The 26,544-nt window shown below is 40.8% G+C and overlaps 1 protein-coding gene across 4 annotated transcripts in view; it reads left to right on the forward strand.

The window, feature by feature from the left end:
* The window catches only part of BRINP1 (BMP/retinoic acid inducible neural specific 1), a 505,846-nt gene that overhangs the window by 435,477 nt on the left and 43,825 nt on the right, over positions 1-26,544 (forward strand). For all 4 annotated transcript variants that reach the window (XM_082470420.1, XM_082470421.1, XM_082470422.1 and 1 more), the window contains 3 exons: positions 1,827-2,017; positions 10,352-10,521; positions 13,821-13,926. In XM_082470420.1, the coding sequence (XP_082326546.1) occupies positions 1,827-2,017; positions 10,352-10,521; positions 13,821-13,926 (467 nt within the window). The remainder of the gene's footprint in view (positions 1-1,826; positions 2,018-10,351; positions 10,522-13,820; positions 13,927-26,544) is intronic.

Raw genomic sequence — 26,544 nt, forward strand, 5'->3', positions numbered from 1 at the left:
CTTTCCCTCCTGTTCAGCTCTTCCCATAATGTGTCATGTATCCCCCTCTCACTCACTCTGCTCCTGCCCTTTCATCCATGTGGATTGTTGGGTTTTGTTTAAATGTTAAACAACATTTCTGTTTCTTTAAATCACATGTGAACTTCAAAACTATAGTTAAGATATGACCTCGCTGAAGCTTCCCCTGGAGACCTCAGAAGTCTGTGTTCCTTCTTCTGCATCCTGTCGTCTTTGGTTTACAATAAGCTGGACATGTCTTGCCTTTCCTGCCAGACTATGAGCTTCTGAGACTGGGATGTGTCCACTCCCCTCCTGTACACATGATATTCTGCATTTAGTAGGTGCCCTGCAAGGTTCACTGAGTGCAGTTGATTGACTTAATACATATCTAAGATGTGCAGAGTACTGAGATTTTATTTAGAATTCAAACTATGTTATGAACTATGGACAGAGATTTCTTAAGCAGCCACAGACTATAAGCTCTGAGGCTTGGAAATGCATTCCAATTTGAAAGCTTTTTCTTCAGACACAGTTTTCTCTGCATCAGGGGTCAGACTCCACCACTGAATTACCGAGACATATTCCAGCCTGATTCCCACCCTGTTCTGCTTCTTCTTGCTCTGTGCCCCTTCCTTTATTCATCTCTCTCATCTGTGGCAGGAGTGAGAGACCTTTTCATTAAACTCTCATTCCCATCATTTATCTGGGCTGACCTTACAGTCCTCTTGGCTAGTCTGTTTTTCTCAAGGGACCTGGAGCTTGTAACTCAGACAGGTTGGAGAGCTGGTTGTTTCAGGGGGAGCTCCATCTTTGGTAGGAGCAGAGGTCATTATTAAAGCAAAAACAACCTGAACCAAGGCCCTTTAAATGTCTACTTGTATTTGGTTTGCATTCTCCTCATTCATTACACATGAACCTTTAATGATTTATATATCTGTGAATGTGTGAGGAAATAAAAGTTATAAAACTCTCACATTGGATTAGTGCCTGGCATTTTCCAATGGTGTTTTCACACCCTATGTTTCATGTAATCCGGGCACCAGCAATAGGAAATAGATAATATTAATTGGATTTTATAAATAAGGAAATGTAGATCCAGAGAAGTGACATCCTCTGCCCAAGATCACACCACGTAGTTTACAAGAGGCAGAGCGAGACCCTGAGTTTAGACTCCCAAGTTCAATGTTCTTCTGTCTTGATTTTCTCTGTCATTAGTGAAGGGAAGAGTGTAAATTCCCTTACATGATCAGAACAAAGCTTAATTTCTTCCAAACAGTATTTGCTCAGTGAATGCATGTGAAAATTTGGAGTGAAGCTGAGTTCTGGACTAATTATTGGGTTGTGGAATTGTCTTAGAACAGGTTTCAAGTTGCGTTGTGCCTTACGTCTTGTCCATTGGTACACAGCCTTCCTTCCTTTTATTCTTTTGCTTATTTATTCATCCAGCTAGCATACTTGTGTCTCCCACCATGTAACATGTACCGTGTACCTAAGAAGATCCCATCTCTCTGGTTTCATTCACAGTCTAGTGAGGGGGATGAATAAGCAACTAGATGACAATGATTTTTGTATCTCTGATGATGTGTAAGCATCATGAGAACATGACTGCATCTGTCTGGTTCACTGCAGTATCCCAGTGATGAGAACAGTACTCAAAACTTAGATCTAAACTGAGGGCTCCAGATCTAAGTATCAGTTCACAAATATGAAAAATAGTTTTGGGCACTGTCTCACCTAAGGATAGATGCCTGGATGGGATGGTTGGGTGGACTTTGGCTTGGGGTAGAGGTGGTAAGTGGAAAGTCTCACTCATCTCTCCTGCCCAGGGAGTTTGCCCGTTGGAAGGTGAGGAACACAGCCATTGAGAGGAGAGACCTGGCCCGTCATCCAGTGCCCCTCATGCCGGAGTTTCAAAGGAGCATCCGCCTGCTTGGCAGGAGACCCACCACTCAGCAGTTCATCGATACCATCATCAAAAAGTACGGCACCCACCTCCTCATCTCCGCTACCTTGGGAGGTAGGTCAACAGCCACTGGGCCATAGCCCTGTCATGACTTTGAGTCCGAGATGGAGAGGACGGTGGGATGGCCTAGGATTAAAGCCATCTTAACGTCTCCGCCATCGTATGTCACTCAAAAGTATATGTTGCCAGATAAGCCACATTGTCTTGGTTGATTCCGTTCTCTGGGACAGTCTAACTTGAGAGTTTACTAACTTTTGTGGAAATATGGCTTCACCTTGGAATTAGCTCAATTCGTTGGGAATGTTTAATCGTATTATTATATTAGTTCCTTTGGAATGCAGTCTAATCTGGGGAAATAACTTCAGATGACGTTTAGAGAAGTGCCTTTGTTTATTGAAGTCTGCTTTAGGGATTGATAACTTGAGGTTATCTTTTTACAAATGGGATATCATTTGTATCTTATATGGGTTTGGAGTAGATTAGTAGGAAAGCAGACTAATTGCTCCACCCTGCTCAGCTTTACCCATCCCTCCCCATCATGTCCAGTTCATCTTTAAGGGAGTGAAGATAAGAGGCGAGGATAAAAGGAAGGAAAGAAATGCAAAGAAAATGGGAAATGGTAGAGACTAGTGCACTTAGATGCTATGGACCTTGCCCGCATGCATCATTTTATATAATGAGCTACAATCCTTTGGCCATCAGTTTTCTGCCACAATGACTAAGTCCACTGAATTTTGAGAAAGCCCGTTTGGTGGTGGAGCACCATGCCACCTGCTCAGAGAGCTGCAAAGTTATGCATTTAGATAAGGCCCATGTCAGCTGAACAAGATTGTTGTACTGACAAAGGCAGGTGGGTAGACTGAGGCATGCTTATAACAAGTGATCTTTTTTAGAGGAGGGTGAGTGCTACAAGCTGGAGCAGTCAGCATAAACTTCCTGGAAGAAGTGGCAGTTTAGCTCAGTAGGAGTTGGCTGGGTAGAGGAGGGTGGTGGAGCTTTCTAGGTATGCATTTCAAGGAAGACCAATGATGTGGAGAATTTGGATGGAGAAATTGGTTGGGCAAATTCATTCATTCATTCGTATCCACTGCTTAGCTACTGCTGTTACACTTTCTTCAGTATTTGCTCATAGCAGGCATTGTACATAGTCTTTAGTCCTCAAAAATGGCAAGTTACTGTGCTCCGCAACGAGAGAGGCCACGACAGTGATAGGCCCGCGCACTGCGATGAAGAGTGGCCCCCGCTCGCCACAACTAGAGAAAGCCCTCACACAGAAATGAAGACCCAACACAGCCAAAAATAAATAAATAAATAAATAAATAAAGAGGATGCATTTCAAATAGTAAAAAAAAAAATGGCAAGTTAAGTTATATTATCTCCATTTTATAGATAAGGAAGCTGAGACTTACAAGAGGTATAGCTAATAAGTGACAAAAATAAGTTTTTAACTTAGGGTTTTCTGTCCACAAAGCCTGCATTATTTTTTTGACCCAACATCTGTCATCTCTTTAACCAACTCACTCACCTGCCAACCCACCCAATCCAACAACCAACCAGCCAGCATGTATTCTTTAACATTTGAGTGTTAAATCATGTAGTATAAATTCTACTCTATTGTAAAGTGAAAATAAAATCACTTCTACACTGAGTGTGGCATTAACCTGTACCCTTTTCTTTAAATTTCCCCCATCTCCCATTTCACTTGAAAAAAACAATTATTGAGATCAATGCAGTGCTTCCATTAGGAACTGTGTTCTGTCCAAGTCCCCGGAAGTCCCAAATAACAGACTTTTCTTTTACAGTGAAATATATTTTTAATTTCTCTGAGGCGAGGTGGTGAATTATTCACAGAGCCTTGGTCCTCTCCTGTTTTTATAGCACAATATTTTAAAATATGCAAAGCTTTGGACTGAGTTCCGGTATTGGACAGCAAGCCCTAAATGTTCCCTGAATCCTCAACATGGGTGATGGTGGGGGATTTACTGTTGATGGACACAGTGTAGCAGCAACCCAGCAACTGTGTGAGGTCCTTCTTACATCATCACTTCATTCACTCATTTGTGGAAAAGTATTTCTTAAGAGCCTTCCCATGCAATGGGAGAGAATGGAGGCGGAAGGTTGTAGGGCATGCAAAGGCAGGCTCTGGATTGCCTGTTTCTCACCAGTTTTGGGTCACCTTGGCAGGTTACTCAATACTTTCAGCCTTGGTTTCCTCTTTTATGAATAGAGATAATACTAATACTTCATGCATATTGTGAAGATTAAATAAAATGATGCATTGAAAGTGCTTAGTGCAGTGTTTGGCACCTAACAAATCATTGCTATTGTTGTTCTAGCTATTATTATTATTGTTGTTTTTATTATAACTATTGTTATTGTTATCATTTAGTGAGACTAAAAAATTGGGGGACTTGGGATTAAAACCCATTCCTACCACTCACTAGATGAATGGAAGACATTGAGAAATTCACTTTCCTGTCTGGCTATCAGTTCTTCCATCTAAATATAAGGAGGTGCAGAGAATTGTATTCACTGTATTTTTTCCTAAGGAGAACACCATATTCACTTAGAGGAAATGCTTTGATAAGCTGTTTGAGGTGTCAGGTGAGTTCCTGAGGGCGTGCTCAAACAACAAAAGATGATTCTTAAACTGTCACATAGAGGACAAGTAAATGCGTTTAGGGAAGAGGAAGGAAGCGGAGTGAGAAGGAGGAAGTGGAGCTGGCAGGAGGGCTGACATCTAAGACATTTCCATGGGATCCTCACTCTTGGGGTGAAATCTGTTAAACTCAAAATAATTGGTATGAGTGATTTTTTTATGGATGGTGGTAAAGGGAAAAAATTGGGGTCTGGAATGGCACGCATAAATACAGGGATAGCAATTTCCCTTAGTCCCTCTGAAGATCATATTTTGGATTAAAGGAGACACCTTGGAGGTGGGTGTCTGTGTGATATATACAACTAAGCTTGCACACATGCATGGGAACGCATGTCTCCCTGCACAGATGGATGTGCACAGACGCCTGCCTATGCTTGCGTGAAAGTTAATCTATATGCAGACATACATACATATGCAATGCACACACGCATACATCTTACACCCATGTATATGGGTACAGTGTACACATATGCGTATATGTAAGTTTGCACATGTATGTGAATGTATGTATATTGCATGAATGTCTGTTGATGTGTGAACACTCACGTTTTTGTACTTGTGTAAATGTATGTTTGTGTGTATACTCATTCCCCACCCTGTATTTTGGGAGAGCTCCCCTTGGCTAAGAGGAAGGCTAAGAATAAAGCCACAGGGGCTCAGAAGGAAAGGATGAGGGATGCCCCAGAGGCCTGAAATCCAGACATCCCCTTCCTTCTTCTGGGAACAGTGTCCCCAGGTGACTCAAAAGATAAGATGATTGACTCGCCCCCGCATCCCCCATTTCCTATGTGTCCCACTTTGTTCCCCTCCGAAAGAAGTGCTACAGAGAGTGAGACAAAGCCCCCAGAGACAGAAAGATTGAGGAAAGGGGTGAAGAGGCAATTTGCAGGAATGCCCAAATGGGAAAGCGACTCTAAACAGAATGTTCTCTTAATAAACAAGAAATTAAGTCTTAATAATGCAGCAAGAAGCCCATTAACCCCTCTTGATCTAAGGTTTGCTTCTGCCAGTTCTCAGTCCGGAGGGAACTGGGCTGTTTCACCTTCTCTTTCACAGGCCCCTTGGCAAGCCTGAGCTGACACTTGTAATATTTATATCCTCTGCTTCCTGGCTCTAACTTCTAGCATATATTCACTTATTTAATCATTTACCTCTCCACCCACCTATCTATTCACCTATTCATTTAATCATCTATCTCCCCATCCATCCATCTATCCATCAAATGATAACTGAACATTTGCTTTTTGTCTGACCTGGGAAAAGCATTGGGAACGTTATAAAGAAGAATCAGAGTCCTTCCTGCCCCAGGCCACCACTCACCACACCTGGAACTCAATGTCTAATTGTATATAAAGTCGTTTTTAAGCCAAATCTATTCAGGTTGCTGCAGAGTCCAAAGGATGGACAATCGTGTCCTCCTGCATAACTGGCGAAGACTTCATGGGAAGGTGCAAATATGAGTTTTTTATTCTGAACTCAACTTGAGTCTAGGCATGTGGAACCCAGAGATTAATTTTGAAAATGATGAATCTTCTTACTGGAAGATTTCAGTCAATCAACAAACACCGTAGAGTTGGACCACTTCCACATTTATCCATTTACCCACACATACCCTGATCATTTGTTAAGCACATAATATATGCCCATATTGTGCTAGGCAAAGACAGTGAAATGACGAAAGACTCCTACATACTCACTGACTTCACAGTGCTTCTCCTGTAGTAAAAGAGAGAGGCTATTAAACAAGAAATCACCAGGAAATGTGACAGGTAACATATTGGAGAAATAAAAGAGATCATGGGAGCAGGTGGTTAGAGTTCTTACTTTAGTTTAAGTAAACAGTGGGGGATTCAGGGAAGGCTACCCAGAGGAGGTGTCTTAAGTGACACCTGAGGGATGAGTAGAAGTTAGCCAGGAGAAAAACAGAAAAGCAGAGTCCCAACCATGAAAGAAAATAGGGCACATTTGTGCAGGATAGAGCACAGCTAGAGAGCGGCACGGGATGCAGCTGGAGAGACCAGATCATCAGTATCTTGGGTCCCACATTATCCACAGGGATGCAGGCACCCTCTTCCAGGCTGCATGCCACTCCATGCATCCCTCTACTTCACTGTTCATCTGGTGTGTGTATGGAAATGATCCCTTTATGTCTCTGTCTCCCTAGACCAGTGTTGTCCAATAGAAATATAATGTGAGCCACAAATGTGAGTCACATATGCCATTTAAAATTTTCTTCAACCACATTTTTAAGAGTGAAAAGAAAAAGAGGAGAATCAATTTAACAATATATTTTATCTAACATAATATATCCAAAATATTATCATTTCAACATGTAGCGAATAAGCTATTAATGATATTTTAGTTTCTTTTTTCCATTACAGTTCTGTTTTTATTTTTAATTAAAGTATAGTTGATTTACAATATTCTGTTAGTTTTGTACAGCAAAGTGATTCAGTTATATATACATTTTTTTCAGATTCTTTTCCATTATATTCAATAGGTTATTAAAAGATATTGAATATTGTTCCCTGTGTTATACAGTAAATCCTTATTGCTTATCTATTTTACGTACAGTAATTTGTATCTGTTAATCCCATACTCCTAATTTATCCCTCCCCCGTCTTCCCTTTGGTAACCATCAGTTTGTTTTCTATCTGTGAGTCTGTTTTGTATATAGATTCATTTGTATTATTTTTTAGAATCCATATATAAATGATATCATATAATATTTGTCTTTCTCTGTCTGACTTACTTCACTTAGTATGATAATCTCTAGGTCCATCAATGTTGCTGCAAATGGCACTATTTCATTCTTTTTTATGGCTTGGTTTTATGTTTGGTTTAAGAAGATCCTATACCACATCTTCTTAAACCAAACATCTGTTGATGGGTGTTTGAGTTGTTTCCATGTCTTGGCTGTTGTGAATAGTGCTGCTATGAATATTGGGGTGTATGGATCTTTTCGAATTAGAGATTTCTCTGGATATATGCCCAGGAGTGGGATTGCTGGATCATATGGCAACTCTATTTTTAGTTTTTTAAGGACCCACCATTCTGTTGTCCATAGTGGATACATCAGTTTACATTGCCAGCAACAATGTAGGAGGGTTCCATTTTCTCCAAACCCTCTCCAGCATTTATTAATTAATGAGATATTTTACTTTGTTCTTTTACATTTTCCGGATCTTGGAACTCTGCTGTGTAACTTACAGGTACAGTGCATCTCAGTTTGGACCAGCTGCATTGCACATGCTCAGTAGCCACACTTGGCCAGTGGTTCCTGTACTGGACAGCATGCATGTAGTCACTGGGTGACTCTAAGAATGGGGACACTGTCTTATTCATTTGTCACCCAGTGCCTGCCAAAGTGCTCAGAACACACAGAATACCCAGTGCATGCATGCTGAGCTAAACGTAATGGACACACTAGAGTGTGATAGAGGGAGGTGATGACAGCTCTCTCGGGGGTAGGGTGTAGCTGGGGAAACCTCGCCAGTAAGGTGATGGCCAGCCGAGCAGGCTCTGCAGAGTGTATAGGAGATGCCAGGTCAAGGACACAGGGCAGTAAGAGGAGGTGATGTTTGAATTGGTCCCAGAATGCTGGATAGGGTTTCAATAGTCAACCATTTAGGGGAAGGACAGAATGGTATTCCAAGCAGAATAAAAAAGAGTCTGAGGAAAGCCTGAGAGGAATTGGCAAGAATAAACCATGGAGGCAGAAGGAATGGTTTGGCTGGAACACAGGGAGGGAGACAGGGCTGAAAAGACAGGCTGGAGGCTGTACGTGGAGAACTCTGAATGACAATGAAACCACTTTCTAGAAGCAGTCATGGAGGGGTCCGAGGCAGAGGAATTAGCCTAGGGATCAGGACTTTGCCCACGTCCTGGGATAACCACTGTTCTTTCGAAAGTAAATTGTTTTTTCCATTCAACTCAAAAATCATCAGCATTCTAAAGAAATTTCAGTTATCTTAGATATCAGGCTTTTGTCCTCAGAAACTATCGGTAATGTTTGTTCTCTGAATATCCTGTTGTACTGGGTTGACTAGAAGTAAGGATAAGTCTCATATGATTGATATTATGTGGTAATCGAATAATGGTGGTTAACCCTTCCGCAGGGCTTACTATGTGCCAGGCAGGGCTCAGGTGCTTTATGTCATTAACGGATTCAATTCTATGACAACCCTAGGAGGTAAGTACAGTTAGTACTCCCAATTTCACACATGAAGAAACTGCAGTGTAGAGCAGCATTCCCAGCCTTTTTGGCACCAGGGACTGGTTTCATTGAAGACACTTTTTCCACGGATGGGGGCAGGGGGATGGTCCAGGCGGTAACGCGAGCGATGGGGAACGACGGGAGCGACGGGGAGCGACGGGGAGCTCGAGGCCACTTGCCTCCCGCTGTGCGGCCTGGTTCCTAACAGGCCGCAGACCGCAGACCGGGATTGGGGAGCCCTGGTATAAAGAGTGCAGGTAACTTGTTCCCATAGCTAGTTCAAGTCCAGGCAGTCTAGTTCTAGAGACTGCTTTCTACTACTACTCCAGATGACTTTTGATTGCTCCAACAAACAGACGCTGATATAAGGACTTTACGTGTGTTAATTAATTTATTCTTCTTAATTATTCTATGCAGTAGGTGCTATTCTTCTCCTAATTTTGTTCACGAATAAACTGAGAATCAGAGAGGTTAAGAAATGTTCCCAAGTTCACAGTTAGTTGAGAGTGAAACCAGAGGTACAATGATCAGATCTATTTAGGTGGCATATCTGGAGCCTCCTTTATGAAGTTCTGGTGAAACATCTTGTTATCCAAAATAAAATGCACCATTAGTTAGTACTGTTAGTAATCTATGCATGTATTTCTAAGGAAAACTTCATGGTAAATTATATAAGGTTTTCTATTTCTCTCTCTCTCTCTGTCTGTCTCTTCCACCCTATGCCTAACTTTCATGTCATCTCCTCTCTCCCCAAGATGTAACTTAAGAAATGTTTATTGAATGAATGAAAAAAATTGATGGATTAACTATTTACTATCTACTATATGCCAAGCATTGGGCTTTGTACAAGGGATACAGCAGTGGCTTATATAGACAGTGTCTGACTTCACAGGGCTGACAGTTTACTTTTTCCTATCTATCTGTCTGTATCTGTGTTTAAACTATGTCGTATCTCTCTCTCTCTCTCCCTCTCTCTCTATCTATATCTCTATTTATCTATCCATTCATCCGTACATCCATCTGTCTGGGAAGGGGGTAGCAGAAGGAGAAAGAGAGAAAGGAAAGGAGGAAGGAACGAGGGAAGAAGAGAGGGGAGAAATGAGAGGAGGAATAGGTGGAATTGGATGATGATGAGGAAACAGAGGAGGAGATGAAAGGAATGGGAAGGGACCATCTATGGCAAGTCCATCATTTTACAGAAAAGGCTGAGCCTTGAAGAGAGGAAGTGAGTTGTGTTACGAGATGATGCTGGTGAGAACTATGAAGTGGATTAGTAAGAGCTGGACTTGATGACTAAGAGTCTTTTCATGATCTTCGTCCTGATGGAGCTTGGTGCTTACAGACACCTCTGGACTGTCTTGCTTTCATTGTGCTCTTGATTTTCAGAGGCAGAAGGAAATTTGGGCAAAATTAATGAGAGGTCTGAAGCTATTTTCGGCATCCAAGCTATGAAGGCTTTCTACCCATCCCAAAGCTCAACGGGCTGCCTGAGCTTCTTTCCTTTTCCGTGCAGGGGAGGAGGCCTTGACCATGTACATGGACAAAAGTCGCCTGGACAGGAAGTCAGGGAATGCCACTCAAAGTGTTGAAGCTCTGCACCAGCTGGCATCGTCCTACTTTGTCGACCGTGATGGCACCATGAGGAGGCTCCATGAGATCCAGATATCAACTGGAGCAATCAAGGTACGGCTTGAGGGTGGCTTCGGGTGGCAGGCTCTTAAGACAACAGCACTGCACAAAGGTAGTCTGCGAGTCAATGGGCAGATGAAATCCCTGGCTTCTGACCCAGGGAGCTAACAATGCCCCCCTGCCAACCACTCTGCCTGAGGTTGTCAAGTGCCCCGTAATATCCCGAGCATTGTCATTAAGGTGACCACATGTACTGATTTCCTGGGGCAGCCCTGGCTGTAATCATGGCATAATTATCCATAGTACTTTCCTTCACTCTTTTTTTTTTTTTAACATCTTTATTGGAGTATAATTGCTTTACAATGGTGTGTTAGTTTCTGCTTTATAATAAAGTGAATCAGCTATACATATACATATATCCCCATACCTCCTCCATCTTGCGTCTCCCTCCCACCCTCCCTATCCCACCCCTCTAGGTGGACACAAAGCACCGAGCTGATCTCCCTGTGCTATGCGGCTGCTTCCCACTAGCTAGCTATTTTACATTTGGTAGTGTATATGTGTCCATGACACTCTCTCACTTCGTCCCAGTTTACTCTCCTTCACTCTTAAAACTCTGTGTGCATGATTTCCAGCCTCCCTTTCTAGATGAAGAAACAGGCTACAGTGGGTAAATCATTTTCGAAAGGTCACAGAGCTCTCAAGAGTCAGATTATGCCTAGGTCAGTAATTAGTTAACACCTGTGTTTTTCATCCTCCCTCCCCATTTTACAGATGGGAACACTCAGGTCCAAGGGTTAAAGACTTCTGCTCAGGGTTACACACCTAGCCAGTACATTAACAGGGGCTAGAACTCTACTCTCTAGACCAGGGATCCACGAGTATTTTTTGTAAAGGGTCAATAATATTTTAAGATTTGCAGGTCATATGATCGGTATTAGTACAACTCAACTGTGCTGCTATAGCACAAAATCAGCCATACAATCAGTGTGTAAAAAATGGGCATGGCTGTGTTCCAATAAAACTTTATTTATAAATCAGGCAGTCTGTCATGTGCCGACCCATGCTCATCTACCTCAGCGCTGTCCAATAGACCCTTCCAAGATAATGGAGAGACTGTATCTGTGCTGGCCAAGACAGGAGCCACTAGTCATATGGGGTTATGGAGCATGTGACATGTGGCTACTTAGACACTAAATTTGTAAGGTTTTTTTTTTTTAATTTATTTAAGTTTAAATAGCCACATTGGTAAGAGCAGCTGTGGACTTTCAGCTCAATGCCTTAGAGCACAGGTACTTAAAAAAATTCCACTTTAAATGCAGTAAATTCAAGGATTACCTTTATAAAGAGAATAAAGGAGGACATTTTTGATAAAAAAGGATTAGTTCTTTGGAGGGTTTCAATGAAGATTTTTTTGCATCTCAAAGTTTCTTAAACCAGATTATACCTGCATTTTACCTCTCATCATTCAGTCTATTTTCTCTTCCTGAGCATCTTTCTTCTGAATAAAATGCAGACCTAGTCTTATATCAAGACTTTAAAAGGTATCTCTAGGGAAAAAGTGTGTGTGTGTGAAGGGATGAGGGGTTGCCGGGGAGTGTTGGTGGAAATCAGGCAGATGAGTCGGAAACTGACCAAGGGAAGAGAAAAATGTGGGAGGGGAGAGACTTGCTGAGGAGGGAGGGAGGAAGGGGAGAAATAAATCAGATCAACAAAGAGCCAGCTTATCCGAGAAGAATCGCCTATATTGGGGGGATTATGGTGTTAGGGAACTCAGCACAGAGAGATGGAGCTTGATGAAGCCATCGGAGTCTGAGTGAAGCAAAGGCCTGGTTTGCATTATCACCAAATGGTTCCCTCCACGCGGGATGGGATGCGGAATTGAGATATTGAAGCTCTGTCAGAAGGTAATCCTCTTTTGTGCATCCCGGAAGTGCAGTGTGCCTCCTTACGAGGAATTTCTTAGAGAAATTGCACACAGGCCACTCAAGAAGCCGTTCTTGCAATAGCACCATCCTCGACAATCTGGCACTTGGATTTTTCTAGCCATTTCTTGATGCTACCTCAAGACCCAACTGGCTAGACTTGGTCTCCCTGCCAGCTTTGTCTAAGATGAGCAGCTGACCCAGGTGGGGAAGTTTTGCCCGTGGTTTTCTCTTCCTGAGCATCTTTAGCAAGATGGATTGGTAGTTTTGAATCTCATTTAACAATAATGATGTCATTATTCTGTACACAAAAAAGAATAAATGATTTTTTAAAAGCAAAGCCTAATAACCTTCCATTTTTGTACTGTTTCCTAAGTGCTAGATACTTCAAAAATATGATCCCTTTACTGTTAGGGTGGGTAACAGTATTACTGACATTGTGTAGATGCGGAAATTGAGGCTTAGAAAGGGGAGTTAGTGATCCAAGGCTCTGCTGCTGGACAGGGGCAGAGCTGGCATTGGGAGATCTGTGTGACTATTTCCCAAGTCATCATTCCCGACAACAGTCAGTGCTGTGTCCTTACAGCTGGATGCAAACCTCAAAACAAGCCTACAAGTGATTGTGTTAAATAATGGAAAGTAAGGGCTAAAGACATGAAGAAACCACTTTACATACTAAACCATTCATATTTCAAGGTTATCTTTTAGAACAGCTGTTTCCCTGTTGTCCACCACCTCAATTATTCTAACACAGTGTTTTAGAAACACACCACCAGAGGACTGGGGTGACCATTCTGCAGTGGAGCTGACTGTGCTCTTTGCTAATTTTTTTTTGGAAAATGGGAATAATTTTATTGTTCTTGCCTAATGATAATGCATATGTACTCATCGATAATGCACGTTACAATTTATAGAGACTCTGGTAATAAGATGTCAATTATTGAACATATGCCATGTGTCAGGCACTTATACCCGTCAGGTTTAGTCTCACCATCTTCCTGGAAGGATTTACCAACTTCAGGTTGCAGGAGCTTAGAGAAGTGACTGCCTGAGGGCACACAGCAAATAAGGGGCCTAGCCAGGATTCAACACTGACTCTCCTAATTCCAAAGCCCATGCTTTCGAAATACACTATAGTGTTTCCACTTATTTTTAGTTCATATAATACTTAAAATGGCTTTGGGCAGTGAGAACCAAGGATAGAACGTGGGCGTCCTGGCTCCAGTCTGCTAGGTTGCCCTGCTATCCCGTTGTCTGCTTGGCAACAGTCAGGCATGGTCCTTGACACAGGCAATGGGCTCAAGAAGTGGCCACTGGCTCAGGTCAGGCTTTCTCTGCTGCCTGAGCTCTGCTGGGGGCTGACTCTGCAGGATCTGTCCCAGACAAGGGCATCTGTCTCACATCTGTCGCCCTTGATGTCCCCTCCAGGTCACAGAGACACGCACTGGGCCTCTGGGCTGTAACAGCTATGACAATCTGGACTCTGTGAGTTCCGTCCTTCTGCAAAGCACGGAGAGCAAACTGCACCTTCAAGGTAGGATGTCAGTGGAAATGATGGGAACAGAGAGGGGGAGGGGAGAGAAGCCTAGGGGAGGAGGGATGAGAGGGTATCAGGAGGCATGATGTGGAGGGAGAATGAAAACTAAGATGAAAGGCAGAGAAACCAACAAAAAATAAAAATATGCAAATTAAGACAGTTATGATATGATGTCTTTTTTAAAATTTTAACATATATGGGACATTAAATTCATGGTTATTAATTAGTTTTCAGATATAAAGTATGGAAATGTGAGCTTTTTCTGATTATTTTGATGAAAATGTCTAAACAGTGTTATTTATAGATGTTCCAGATCTAATATATATTAAAGTTTTATATCATAGCCTCTGAATTTCCTACATTATTGTGTTTGATTCTCAATGTATTTTGGCAGATATTATTTGAATTCCAAGAACTATAGGGCATTTTATAGAATTTTTGGTTCTATGTAAACTTCCTTCTCCTTATTAACAAATAAAAATAAATCATTAGTGGTCTTCAGTATATTCATACACCCATATGTATTTGTGTATATGTGTGTGTGCTTTTAGCAGAGTTTACAAATGAGAACATTCAATGCTGGCTGGAATATAGAAAGACAGATACTCTTAGGCATGGCTAGTGAAATTGCAACAATTCTAAGGATTAATTTGTTGAAATACATACATATTTGTATTTGTTTATTATCTATTATATGTCAGGTACATGTTATGTGCTCCATATATACTCAAGACCTTGAAGAAAATATACTCTTTAAAATAGTCATTTTATCCTGATTCATTCATCATAAAGAGGAGGGGAGATTGTAGGGGGAAAAATGATAAGACTTTAAGTATAGATAGTGCTGTTTTAAAAAGCATAATTTATAATAGCAAAGAAAAAAACAATGTAAGGAGCTCAATTTTCCACATGAGGAGACTAATGAATTATGTAGCATCCACACAACATAATATTAGGCAGGTGCTAAAATGTTGTTTATAAAGAATTTTCAAGATACGTGAAAATGATTTACTATAATGTTAATTAAAAAGTGGATGGTTTCTGACTGAATGTATGGCATGATCTTAATTAATGTAAAAGGATAAGGAAAAATAACATTGCAAGGAATTATGTGAGATGTTAAAAGAGGTTACTTCTGGATGATTAGGTTAGAGATGATTTATTTTAGTCTTCCAATTCCTTTTCTAACTTTCCTATAATGATCATGTATTAACTTTATAGTCATAAAAAATGGCATATGCTTTAACTTTGAGCGAACTAAGAATGTGACCTTTTAGAAAGGTATCTGATAAAGGTGATTCTGAATGTCAGTGGGAGGAAAGTTGGGTTGAGATTGGCAGGTCGAGCTAAACAGAGCCTAATATGACTTTTATATTCTGGTTCCTTGGCAACTCTTTGATTCATGCTCCTGTTATAGAAGATGGTTGGAAAGTGGTACAGAACGAGCTTGGTAGTGTCACTTGGGAGCAATGAATGAAAACCCATCAGGAAAATTCAGGCCAAGAGAGTGGTTTAGTGTTAAAACAAAAGCCAACAAAACAAAACCTCAAATACATGAAGAATAATCCTACACCCCTTTAGTAGACAAAAGAGTAGACATGAGTTTGGTAATGCCTGATAAGAAAATGAATAAGGAAGGCAGACCTACCTTGGGTGCTCCAGGATTTTCAATATTAGCTCCTGGGATGCCTACAGTGAGCTTGTGGAGTGAGAGCAGGGCTTGAATCCAGGAAGTATGGCTCCGGTCTGTGTTTGATCACCCTGCTGTGCATGTAGGAGGTGAGTTATAATCAGAGTAAATTTAGTCGGGATTAACAGGATGTCACTAGGAATTTATTAAGATCTTAGGGCCATTTAGAAGCTGATTTACAGTGAAGCTAAGGAAGCTTAAGATCCAGGGCTCCCTCACCTTCTGAGTCCCTAAATTTTCTCATTCTACATATTCATGTTCACATGTAATTTTGAATTCCTTTTCTCATTAAGCACCTGTAGCCTAAGCCTCAGTCCTAAAACCCAGATCTGCCATTGGTTACATTATTAGCAGTATGTTATTCACACAAAAGAAGGACATGACAGCTTTGTTCTGTTCTAGATTGGTCAGAGCACACCTGGAGGATTGGGTCCAAGTGTGGGCAACACATTTCAAGAGGGACATCAAGAAACTGAAGGAGAGTGTCTTATAGTACATAACTGATGAAGGAGGACTTGGAGCAAAAGGATGTGTCTGTGGATACCTAAAGGGCTGTCTTGCAGAAAAGTTAGTCAAATTCAATAATATGGATAAAATGGGGCAAACCTGATCTACATGTAGGAAATTACAAGGATCCCAGGTTTAAACTAGATCTCAGTTTAAACTCAGTATAAAATAGATCTTCTAATGCACATTCATGTCCAATGTCCTGCTGAAGCATATAGTGACTCTCTTGTTATTAGGGTTATATGTTGGTGACGTTTGGTAGGGATGTTATAGAAACTATTTTTTTTTTAAAGGAAGTATTTATTTATTTATTTTACTTATGGCTGTGTTGGGTCTTCGCTTCTGCGCGAGGGCTTTCTCTAGTTGCGGCAAGCGGGGACCACTCCTCATCGCGGTGCGCGGGCCTCTCATTATTGCGGCCTCTCTTGTTGCGGAGCACAGGCTCCAGAAGCGCAGGCTCAGTAGTTGTGGCTCACGGGCCCAGCTGCTCCGCGGCATGTGGGATCCTCCCAGACCAGGGCCCGAACCCGTGTTCCCTGCATTGGCAGGCAAATTCTCAACCACTGCGCCACCAGGGAAGCCCCTATAGAAACTATTTAATCATCATTCCACTGTGTTGGTGATGGAATTGATACTGATGCTTAGGAAGATGCTGAATCACCAAACCTTTATCGAGACTGACTATGTGCCAAATTCAGTGCTAGATCCTGGGCATATGAGCACAGATCAGTTCAACTCAATTCAGCAAATATTTTTCAAGAACTCATGTTGGCATTGAGCTAGGCACACAGAAAACAGTGGTGAACAAGACAGACATACTTTTTGCCCCAAGGAAATATACACTCTATCAAAAAACATGGGTTTAGACAAATAATAATGTGCAATGAGTTTGGATGGAAAAGAACTGTGAGGGTTCTTTGATACCCAGTAGTATGGAGATTTCACCTACTGGAGAATCAGGGAAGTTTTCTTGATAAAAAGATGCACAGAATGAGACCTGAAGAGTGAAGAAGGGGGCAGGGACATAGCTATGGAGCAGAGTCCTAGTGAATGGCATTCAAGGAAATTGAAAAGATCTTAAGAGATTAAAGCAGAGATATCAATGGTGAGAAAGGGAAAATAATATGTCATATCCTAGAAGGCCTTTGTAGCACATTAATGAGTTGAATATTAATTTGAGAGTAATGGGAACCATAAAAGGGTTTTAAAAAACAAAGTAGCAGGAAGAGATTAATGTTTTGGAAGATCACTCTGGCTACTGTGTGGTCAATTAATTAGAGAGGAGTAGTTTGGAGGTTGGTGACCGGTTAGTTAAGGGCTACTGCAGTATTCAAGGTGAGATGTCACAGACTGAAACCATGGAAGCAACAGTTGGGATGGAGAGAAACAGACCAATTTTGGAGTTACTTAGGAGGTGTCATTACCAGGATTTAGTGAAAAGACCATGAAAGATTTAGGTATTTGAGTGAATGGAGAGTGGGAATAAGATAGAGCCGACAGACAGGAAAATACATACGATTCAAGGTAGTGTATAATATAGTAGAGCTAGTAAAAGTAATGTGTACTATTACAGAGATGTGGAAAAGGAGGTAATCCATTCTGTCTAGGTAGAGGAAACATAGAAAGGAGGAAAAATATTCTCCTGGTGGAAGGTAAAACAAAAAAAACTTCTTAAATATAAGACAGAAGAATATCTCATGACTTTTGGGTAGGCTGATATTTATTCAGTAGCATACATAAAGCACTAAGTAAAAGAAAAAGATTGATAAATTGGACTACTTTAAAATTAAGAATTTCTGTTTATCAGAAGATGCTATTCATAGGATGAAAAGGCAAGTTACAGACTGGAAGGCAATATTGGTGATAAATGTATCTGACAAAGAACTCATGTGTAAAATATGTAAATAACCTCTAAAACCAATAAGAGAAAGGCAGACAATCCGGAAAGACAAGAAAATGGGTAAAAGGCATGAACAGGCGCTTCGCAAACAAGAATATCAAAATGGCTAATAAATATTTGAAACGGTGATTAACTTTACTAGTCCTCAGAAAATGTAAATTAAAACAGTGTCATAACACACCGATCAGTCTGGCTCATCTGAAAAATCTGACAGAATCAAGGAGTGACAATGTTGAACACTGGGAACTTACATGCATTGCTCCTGGGAGAATAAATTAGTACAACCACTTTGGGAAACTCTTTTTGGCAGCTTCTACTGAAAACTCAATATGTCCTCACCCTATGACCTAACAATTACAACTCCTAGGAATATGCCCAACAGAAATGTTACCTTTGTTCACCAAAAACCATGACTGTTCATAGGAGTTTTGTTCAAAATAGTCCTCCAAATGGAAATAGCCCCAAATGCCCATCAACATAAAAATGGGTAAATAACTTATCATACATTCACATGATGGGCTACAATACAGAAATGAGAAAAAATCAACTACCCTTTCATGCAAAAATATAGAAGAATCTCATGAATGCAACATTAAATAACAGAAGCCAGACACGAAAGAGGAAATGCTGTATGATTCCATTCTTACACAGCTCAGAAACAGTAAAACAAATACATTGCTTTAGAATTCCAAAGAGCATTAACCTTTGTGGAGGAGGAATGGGGAAGTGACTGAAGAGAGATGAGAGAGGTTTCTGGAAGTCTTAGTAATGTTCTGTTTCTTGATCGCAGTAGCCACACATGGATGTGTTTACTTTGTGAAAATTCATGCAGCTGTACACACATGATTTATATGTATACATTTCTGTGTATACAATATGCAGCTATTAAAAATTTATTTAATAATATGCTCTATCTTCACATCCTCTGCAAAGAGAAGACATGAATAAAGCAGAGACAAATGATCAGGCTGTGATCCAGCCCAGCTAGAAGGGAAACTGCATGGACTGAGGGGTGGAGGAACCAGCAATAATAGATACTATTTATAAAACAGTTCCTTGAGTGCCAGGGACTGTGTTAATTTATTTTTATTATATTTACATTTATGTATTTGTTTTTATTTTAACTCTTATTTATTTGTTTTGTATAATTGGATTTATTGCATTTTTAATCTTCATAGCATTCCTATAAGGAAGGCATAAATAACATCCCCATTTTGTAGGTGAGAAAACTGAGGCTGAGAGAGGTGTCTTAATAAGTGGTTGAGCCAGAATTTTAACCCGACCTGACTTCAGAGTTTCTCCTTCTCAAAACGGGTTGCTCTGTATTCCTCTATTCCCCTCCTAAAGCCTCTGAATGAGGCTGGCGTGAGATTCTGCAGAGGCTTATTTGGGTAGATTGAGGATGATATGAATGACAGTCTAATGACATTCACTTTGTGGTGTTTCATAAAAGGTTCACAAGACAGGATGGAGGGAAATAGGAAACAGAAAGAGGAGGATTGGAGAAGGAGACTCAAAATGAGGAAGAAAGGATCATGGAAATGAACAGAAGGTATTAGTAGTCAAAACAGCAACCACCGAACTAAACTAGTTGTAATAATGCTAGTGGCATAATGATAACTTATTATTTTTATCCTTCTTTCTCCAAGAAGCCCATTGAGTGTTTTACCGACATTGTCATGTAATTTAATCTAGTATCCATCTGGTGAGATGGATGTACAGAGAGCCGACCTCTGCCTCTGTAGCTCACTGAAGTGGAAACAGCTGCAGAGAAAATATTTTGCTGAAATCTAGGGATAATCCAGAAATGTATTCATTCACACATTCACTTATTCATTTAGCAATATTTATTGAACATCAACTATATGTCAGACATTGTTTTAAGAGCGGGATGTAGAGACGTGAATAAGCTAAGTCATAATCATTTTGGAGTTTATATTTAGTGTGTGGGTGTTGGGGGAGCAGAAAGAAAGAAACAAGTAAAGAAAGAAATATATTTTCTTTACAATCAGAGAGATAGTGTGGGAATAGGTCATCTAGAAATTTGTAGATCATGGAACAGACTTCCATGATTTTACTCTGAATGAAATGAGAAGCCACTGGAAATTCAGGCAGTGGAGTAACTGGAGCTGACTTACATTTTACATGAATTACTATGACTGTTATGTAGAAAAGAACTGTAGAGGGCAAGACCACATACAGAGAAACCAGCTTGGAGGCTATAGTGTTTATCAAGGTGAGAGAAAATGGCGGCCTGGACCATGACAGTGGCAGTGAGGGTTGTAAGAAGTGTTTGGATTGTGGATATATTTTTAAGTAGTGCTGACATTAGTTAGCGATGGACTGAGAAAATGCTTGTGAGAAAAAGAGAGAAGCCGAGGTTGTTCCCAAAGTTTTGCCTGAGCGACAGCAATGATGGAATTGCCTTACTGCTGTGGTGAATACTGTGGGAGGGATCTGTTCTGATGGGATATGAGGAATTGGGTTCGAACCTAATTGGGTTTGAACCTAGGTTTGAGAAGTCTCTTATATATACCAATGTCAACGTTGAGTGAACATTTGGAAAGTCAGGGGAGAGAACAGAGATATAAATTAGCATGGAGATGATATTTAATGATATGAGATTGGACAAGATTACCTTGGGAGAGAGTGTAGATAGAGAAAAGAAGGAATCCAGTTATTGAGCCATAGGGAATTTAATATTGAAGAGTTGGGGTAAAGGCATACTAATGAGGAACAAGGAAAGGAAGCTAAGAAGTGGCCAGGGATGCGGGTGGCAGTGTCGTGGGACGAGAGCCAAGAGAGTGTGGTATCCTGGAAACCAAGGGAAGAATGTTTTTCAAAGCAGAGGTCGTTGTCAACTGTGTCAAACGCCACTTATAGGATGAGTAAGATGAAGATGAGAACAGAGTAGTGGGCTTAGCAACATGGAGGTCATGGGTGACCCTAACAATGATGCTTCAATGGAATTATGGGAGTGGAAGCCTGAGTAGAGTGAGTTTAAGAGAAAATAAGAAGAGAGGAAGTGAAGGTAGGGGTTTAGCAAACTCTACGGAGGAATCTCGCAGTGAATGGCACAGTAGCAGAAGGTGACGTGGAGTGCATGAGTTTTTCTTCTCTTTTAACATAGAAGCAACAAAACTTTTATATGCTGATGGGAGTTATTCTTCAGAGAGGGAAACATTGATTCTATGAGTAAGAGGGATTATTTTAGGGTCATAGTTGAGCAGGTAAGAGTGAATAGGATCTTGTATATGACTGGAATTATTTGCCTTAGATAAGAGCTCCTGCAAGTTCATACAGAGTGAAGGGAAGGAGAACCTATGGACCCATAGGTGGGGTGGGTACAATTCACAGTTGTGGTAATGGGACCATTCTCTTAAACTTTACTTCTGATCACTTTTCATAGATGTGTTACAAGATTTTTCAGATTTTAATATCTCTGAAATTAGAATGTTTCTTATAACTGATGGTATGTCATAGTTTAATTGGCAGGTTATTTTTTTTTCTTAGTGTATGCAAAACAATGATATGTTTTACAATAAATGGCATCTTAGATTCAATGACACGTAGTGTTTTCCTCACAGAAAAAGGAGTGAAGTCACTAACCCACTCTCAGTTTCCAAAAGAGAAAGATGGACAAGAGTACAGTCAAGATCTTGAAAAGATGGGATGCTAGGCAGTGAGGGGATATGGGACAAAAGACTCCAGGCATCATCTACACTCTGCACCTCCAGAGAGGACACCCGAGACTCTGCTGTGTTTTGAAAGCCTCCTCCTAATATTCACGTTCAAATGGCCCATTTCACTTGTTGATCTTAAATTATTTCTCCTCCTCTTTCTCCTTCTTCTTTCATCCCTCCTTCTTCCTCCTCCCCCTTACCCCTTCTTTTCTTTCCTTGTGTCTCTTCTTGAAACCTCAGCTTCTTCCAGACCAGTCTCTATCTCCTATCACTCATGCACTCAGAATCTCTTCACGCCCTAAATGACTTCCCTTCTCTCTTTCATTGAGTTCAGTCCGTCTTTCCATACCCAGCACTAATATCCATCCCCTCATTAGAAATCCTTCCTTCTTTACCCCTGTCTTGGCTCACCTCCTCCCGTCATCATTTCTCTCTTTCCTGGATCATTGCAGTGATTGTCAAACCAGCCTCCTTGATTCTGATCACTCCTGCTGGTCCATCCCCATTGAAGCAGCCAGTGTGCTCTTCTTAAAATCAAATCAAATACTGTCACTTCTCTGCTTAAAACCCTTCACAATCTCTGATATGGGTATAAGGAATAGACCTGGGCACCAGGCTATTCATAATCAAACTCTTGCCAATTTTCTTGGCTTTGTCTTATTCCATCATCCAATACATACTATATCCTTACTCCAGGCCTGTGGAGTTTCTTACATTTTACTACAGGCATCTTTTTTTTGTTTTTTATTGCTTCAAACTTTTGTATATCATCTCTCCAGTTCCTGGACTTTCACCTCTCCCAGGAAAACTTCTCTTAATGCTTCTGCCCTGGTTGTTAGACACCCTGCCCACCTTCTTCCCTAGGATTTGTCATGCAATAGTATAATCATCCTATTATTAATCTGACTCCCTAGTTGGAGTATAAATTCCTCACTGGTAAGAGCCATCTCTATCTCTAGTGTGATGTATAGAACCTGGTGCATAAAGAATGATCAGAAGGTATTTGTTAAATGAATTTATAAATGAATGGATAAATAATTAAATGAATAAATCACCCAGCCCATAGTGAGCTTCTTTCTCTGAATTCTTACGATTCTCATCCTCCATCATGCTGGATCCAGTTCAACCTAAGGACAATGTCCTGAGGGCTTACTCTATGCCAGGAGCCTTCTTGCCTGGATAGCATTCTTCAAAGTGCATGTGCCTTTTCTGTTGCGTTGGATGTGTCCATCTTTCAGGCAAGAGTCATGCCCCTTTACTCCTCCAAATGCCACCTCTTCTGAGAAGCCTCTTTAAGACCTCTTGTACAGCATTTTTTAAAACTTCACCTTGCAACATGTTCTTTTGCATTTGGGTTTTACCTCTTCTATTAGATTTGATGATTGGCCTCGTTAAGGCCGGGATTTTGCCAACTTTGTGTTTCATTGTATTCAACAGAATGCTGTGGACATTGGGGCTCAATATGTATTTGCTGAATTGAGATTTTTGCATAGGATTGGCGTTACAGGGACAAGAGAAGGAGGATGGGGGAAGGAGAGAAAGAGGAAGGGGAGAGGGAGTGGAAGAGTAAAGGATGGAGGAGCGGGAGAGGAAGAGAGGGAGGGGATAGAGGAGGAAGTAGAGGAAAAGCAGAGGGAGGATGAGGAAGAGAAGTAGAATCGATAATCCCTTTCCTCTGAAGCCAGGCATTATAAATGGAGTGAAGATAATGATTTTTAAAATCCTCTTGCAACAAGTAATAGAGAGAGGGGAACAGAGTATTTGAACTGTTTAAAATTAACGTTATTTTGAGCTGTTACTCCTTCTTAGGCATATTGTGCTCATATCCATGAGCCAGTTTATCCCTCCCACCAGCTAAGAGATGGGGCTCATGCTCCCCATTACATAGATGAAGAAACTGAGGCCCCAAGAGGTGAAGTCACTTTCCCAAGATCCCCCGGTTTTTGGTTCCTAGCCGCCTGGGATCCGTGATTACTTTTCTCAGGGAGCCTTGAGTCAGCACAACACATTCTAGATGTGGGTAGAATGGGAACAAGTCCCTGCCCAGCTGCAGTAGTCGAGGAAGAGGGGAAGGAACGTCATCAGGCCTTCTTTTCATGAAGCCCCATCACCCCATGTGGCCTTGTGACCCCAGTGGAAGGCGGAGTGATTGTTGCCAGAGCCTGCTCTAGTCGGCAGCTTCGGGCTGAATTCTCATTAAGAATTAGCCCTGGGTCACAGGCAACAGCTTGCGACTAAGGCCCTTCTTTTTTTTATAAACACATTTTTTATTTATTTTTTAAAAATATTTATTTATTTATTTATTTATTTATTTATTTATTTATTTATTTTTAGCATCTTTATTGGAGTATAATTGCTTTACAATGGTGTGTTAGTTTCTGCTTTATAACAAAGTGAATCAGTTATACATATACATATGTTCCCATATCTCCTCCCTCTTGCATCTCTCTCCCTCCCACCTGCCCTATCCCACCCCTCTAGGTGGTCACAAAGCGCCGAGCTGATCTCCCTGTGCTATGCGGTTGCTTCCCACTAGCTATCTATTTTACGTTTGGTAGTGTATATAGAAGATGTGGCACATATATGCAATGGAATATTACTCAGCCATAAAAAGAAACGAAATTGAGTTATTTGTAGTGAGGTGGATGGAGCTAGAGTCTGTCATACAGAGTGAAGTAACTCAGAAAGAGAAAAACAAATACAGTATGCTAACACATATATATGTGGAATCTAAGGGAAAAAAAAATGGTCATGAAGAACCTAGGGGCAGGACGGGAATAAAGACACAGACCTACTAGAGAATGGACTTGAGGATATGGGGAGGGGGAAGGGTAAGCTGGGACAAAGTGAGAGAGTGGCATGGACATATAAGGCCCTTCTTGTCGATGAGCAGGGGCCTAGGAGGCACTGAGGGGAATCCATGTTTCCGTCTTCCTGTGGCTCTGTCTGTAAAGCCTGTTGGATAAAAGAGCAGCGCCTTCACGACAAATGGGATTGCTGACTTCCACCCAACTGCTTGACTCCAAATATTGGTTTTCCTTTATGAGCCAAGGAACATCATGTTCCCTGCCTTGTGAGAAGTGAAGCTCCTCTTAGGAAGTGGATTGAAGATATCAGTTAAAACTCAATCAGAGGACAAATAGGGAATGTCCGAGAGCACATGTGATAGTGATAAGTCCTTGGACTAGTTAATTAAGTTTCTGAGCTTCTCTAGGTCTTCTAATAAATGGGAATAAAAACACCACTGCTTTGGAGTCATGGTTCTGCATTTATTTGAAAAATATGTTGAAAGCCCCTGACCTAAAACCCAAGAGGGCTGATACAAAATAATAGCTATGATTTCCTGGATAGTTCTCATGTGCCAGGTATAGAGCTCATTCCTTTATATTAATCTCTCAGAAACCTCAACACAGACCCATTTTCCAGATTTGCAAATTGAGGCTCACAGAAGTTAAGTAACGCTCTTGTAGCCAGCAGAGCAAGAATTCGAACACAGGTCCACTCAATGCCAGTGCTCTTAAAGTGTGTAGCATATTGTGTCTCAACCTGGAACGTATAATCATGGTTTTTATTGGAGGAGGTAGTTGTATAGCGCTTTCTACGTGCTGATAGGTTCTGCTATTTACTTTAGAAAGTCTGTGATTTTCCTAAAATTACTTGCCAACTTGTGGATGTGCGTAGGTGTGCCATTTCCATAGCTATTCTCATACTCTCAAAAGAATCCAGAACCAGAAAAGATCAAATACCTTTATAACAGACGATTACGAAAGCCTCGCAACATTCCAGGTATAGATGACTCTAAAAAGGGCTGCCTCTGACCGGGGGAAATCTGGAATAATTTGGTGACTCAAGACTCAGACTTGTACAGAAAGAGGTGGAAATGCTAATGGAGCATAAGCTGGTGTTGAGGGGAGGGAATATCAGAAGACTTATCGTTTGGTATGTGGTCACATGGGGCTATACCTTTCAATAAACCTGTGGCCGAGTGTGCAGCATGGAACTCCTGACTGATCCGTGATCAATGTGACAATTTGACCTACTTTAACCACCACATCCCACTTGATTCCTTGTTGATCTCTGATTGTACACAAATCAGGTGTCAGGATGGCCAAAACCTAAATAAATCACCCATGGAAATTTATACATTGACTCTCTTTAAACACGGTACCTGTTTATTTTTTAAGATTATTAAGTCAATCTTTATTTTTTTCCCTCACAATACATCTTAGGCAGAATTAAGCTCTTCTTTGGCCCTGCAAATTTAGCACTTTCCATGCACTTCTACTGTGTTCTAGATACATTCTACCTCGTTTCATGTGCACAATTGTTCATATTTCTACTAAATTGCAATTAAATTCCCTGAAAGTAGAATCATATCCTTTTTAATGTGTTCATTATTCACTTCTTATTTCAGTGTTTAGTTTGTAGTATACGCTCAATAAATATTTACTGATTTAAATTTATTTGAACTGTCAAATCAATTTGCTTTGAATCTTAATTTTTTACTGTGATAAAATATATATCACACAAAGTTTAATGTTTTAAACATTTTAAAATCCACAATTCAGGGGCACTGAGTATATTCACAGTGTTGTGCAACTGTCATCACTATCTAGTTCCAGAACTTTCTCACCATCCCAAATGGAAATTCCATATTCATTAAGGTAATTTAAAGTAATAAAATTAAAGTAATTTCCCCTTCCCCACTCCCTCCAGCCCCAGACAACTACTAATCTGCTTTCTGTCTCTATGGACTTGCCTATTCTGGACATTTCATACAATTGGAATCATACAATATGCTTTTTTGTGTGTGTTTCTGGCATCTTTGATGTAAT

This window comes from Balaenoptera physalus, assembly GCF_965194825.1.
Source record: "Balaenoptera physalus genome assembly, chromosome: 7".
Classification (NCBI taxonomy): Eukaryota; Metazoa; Chordata; class Mammalia; order Artiodactyla; family Balaenopteridae; genus Balaenoptera; species Balaenoptera physalus.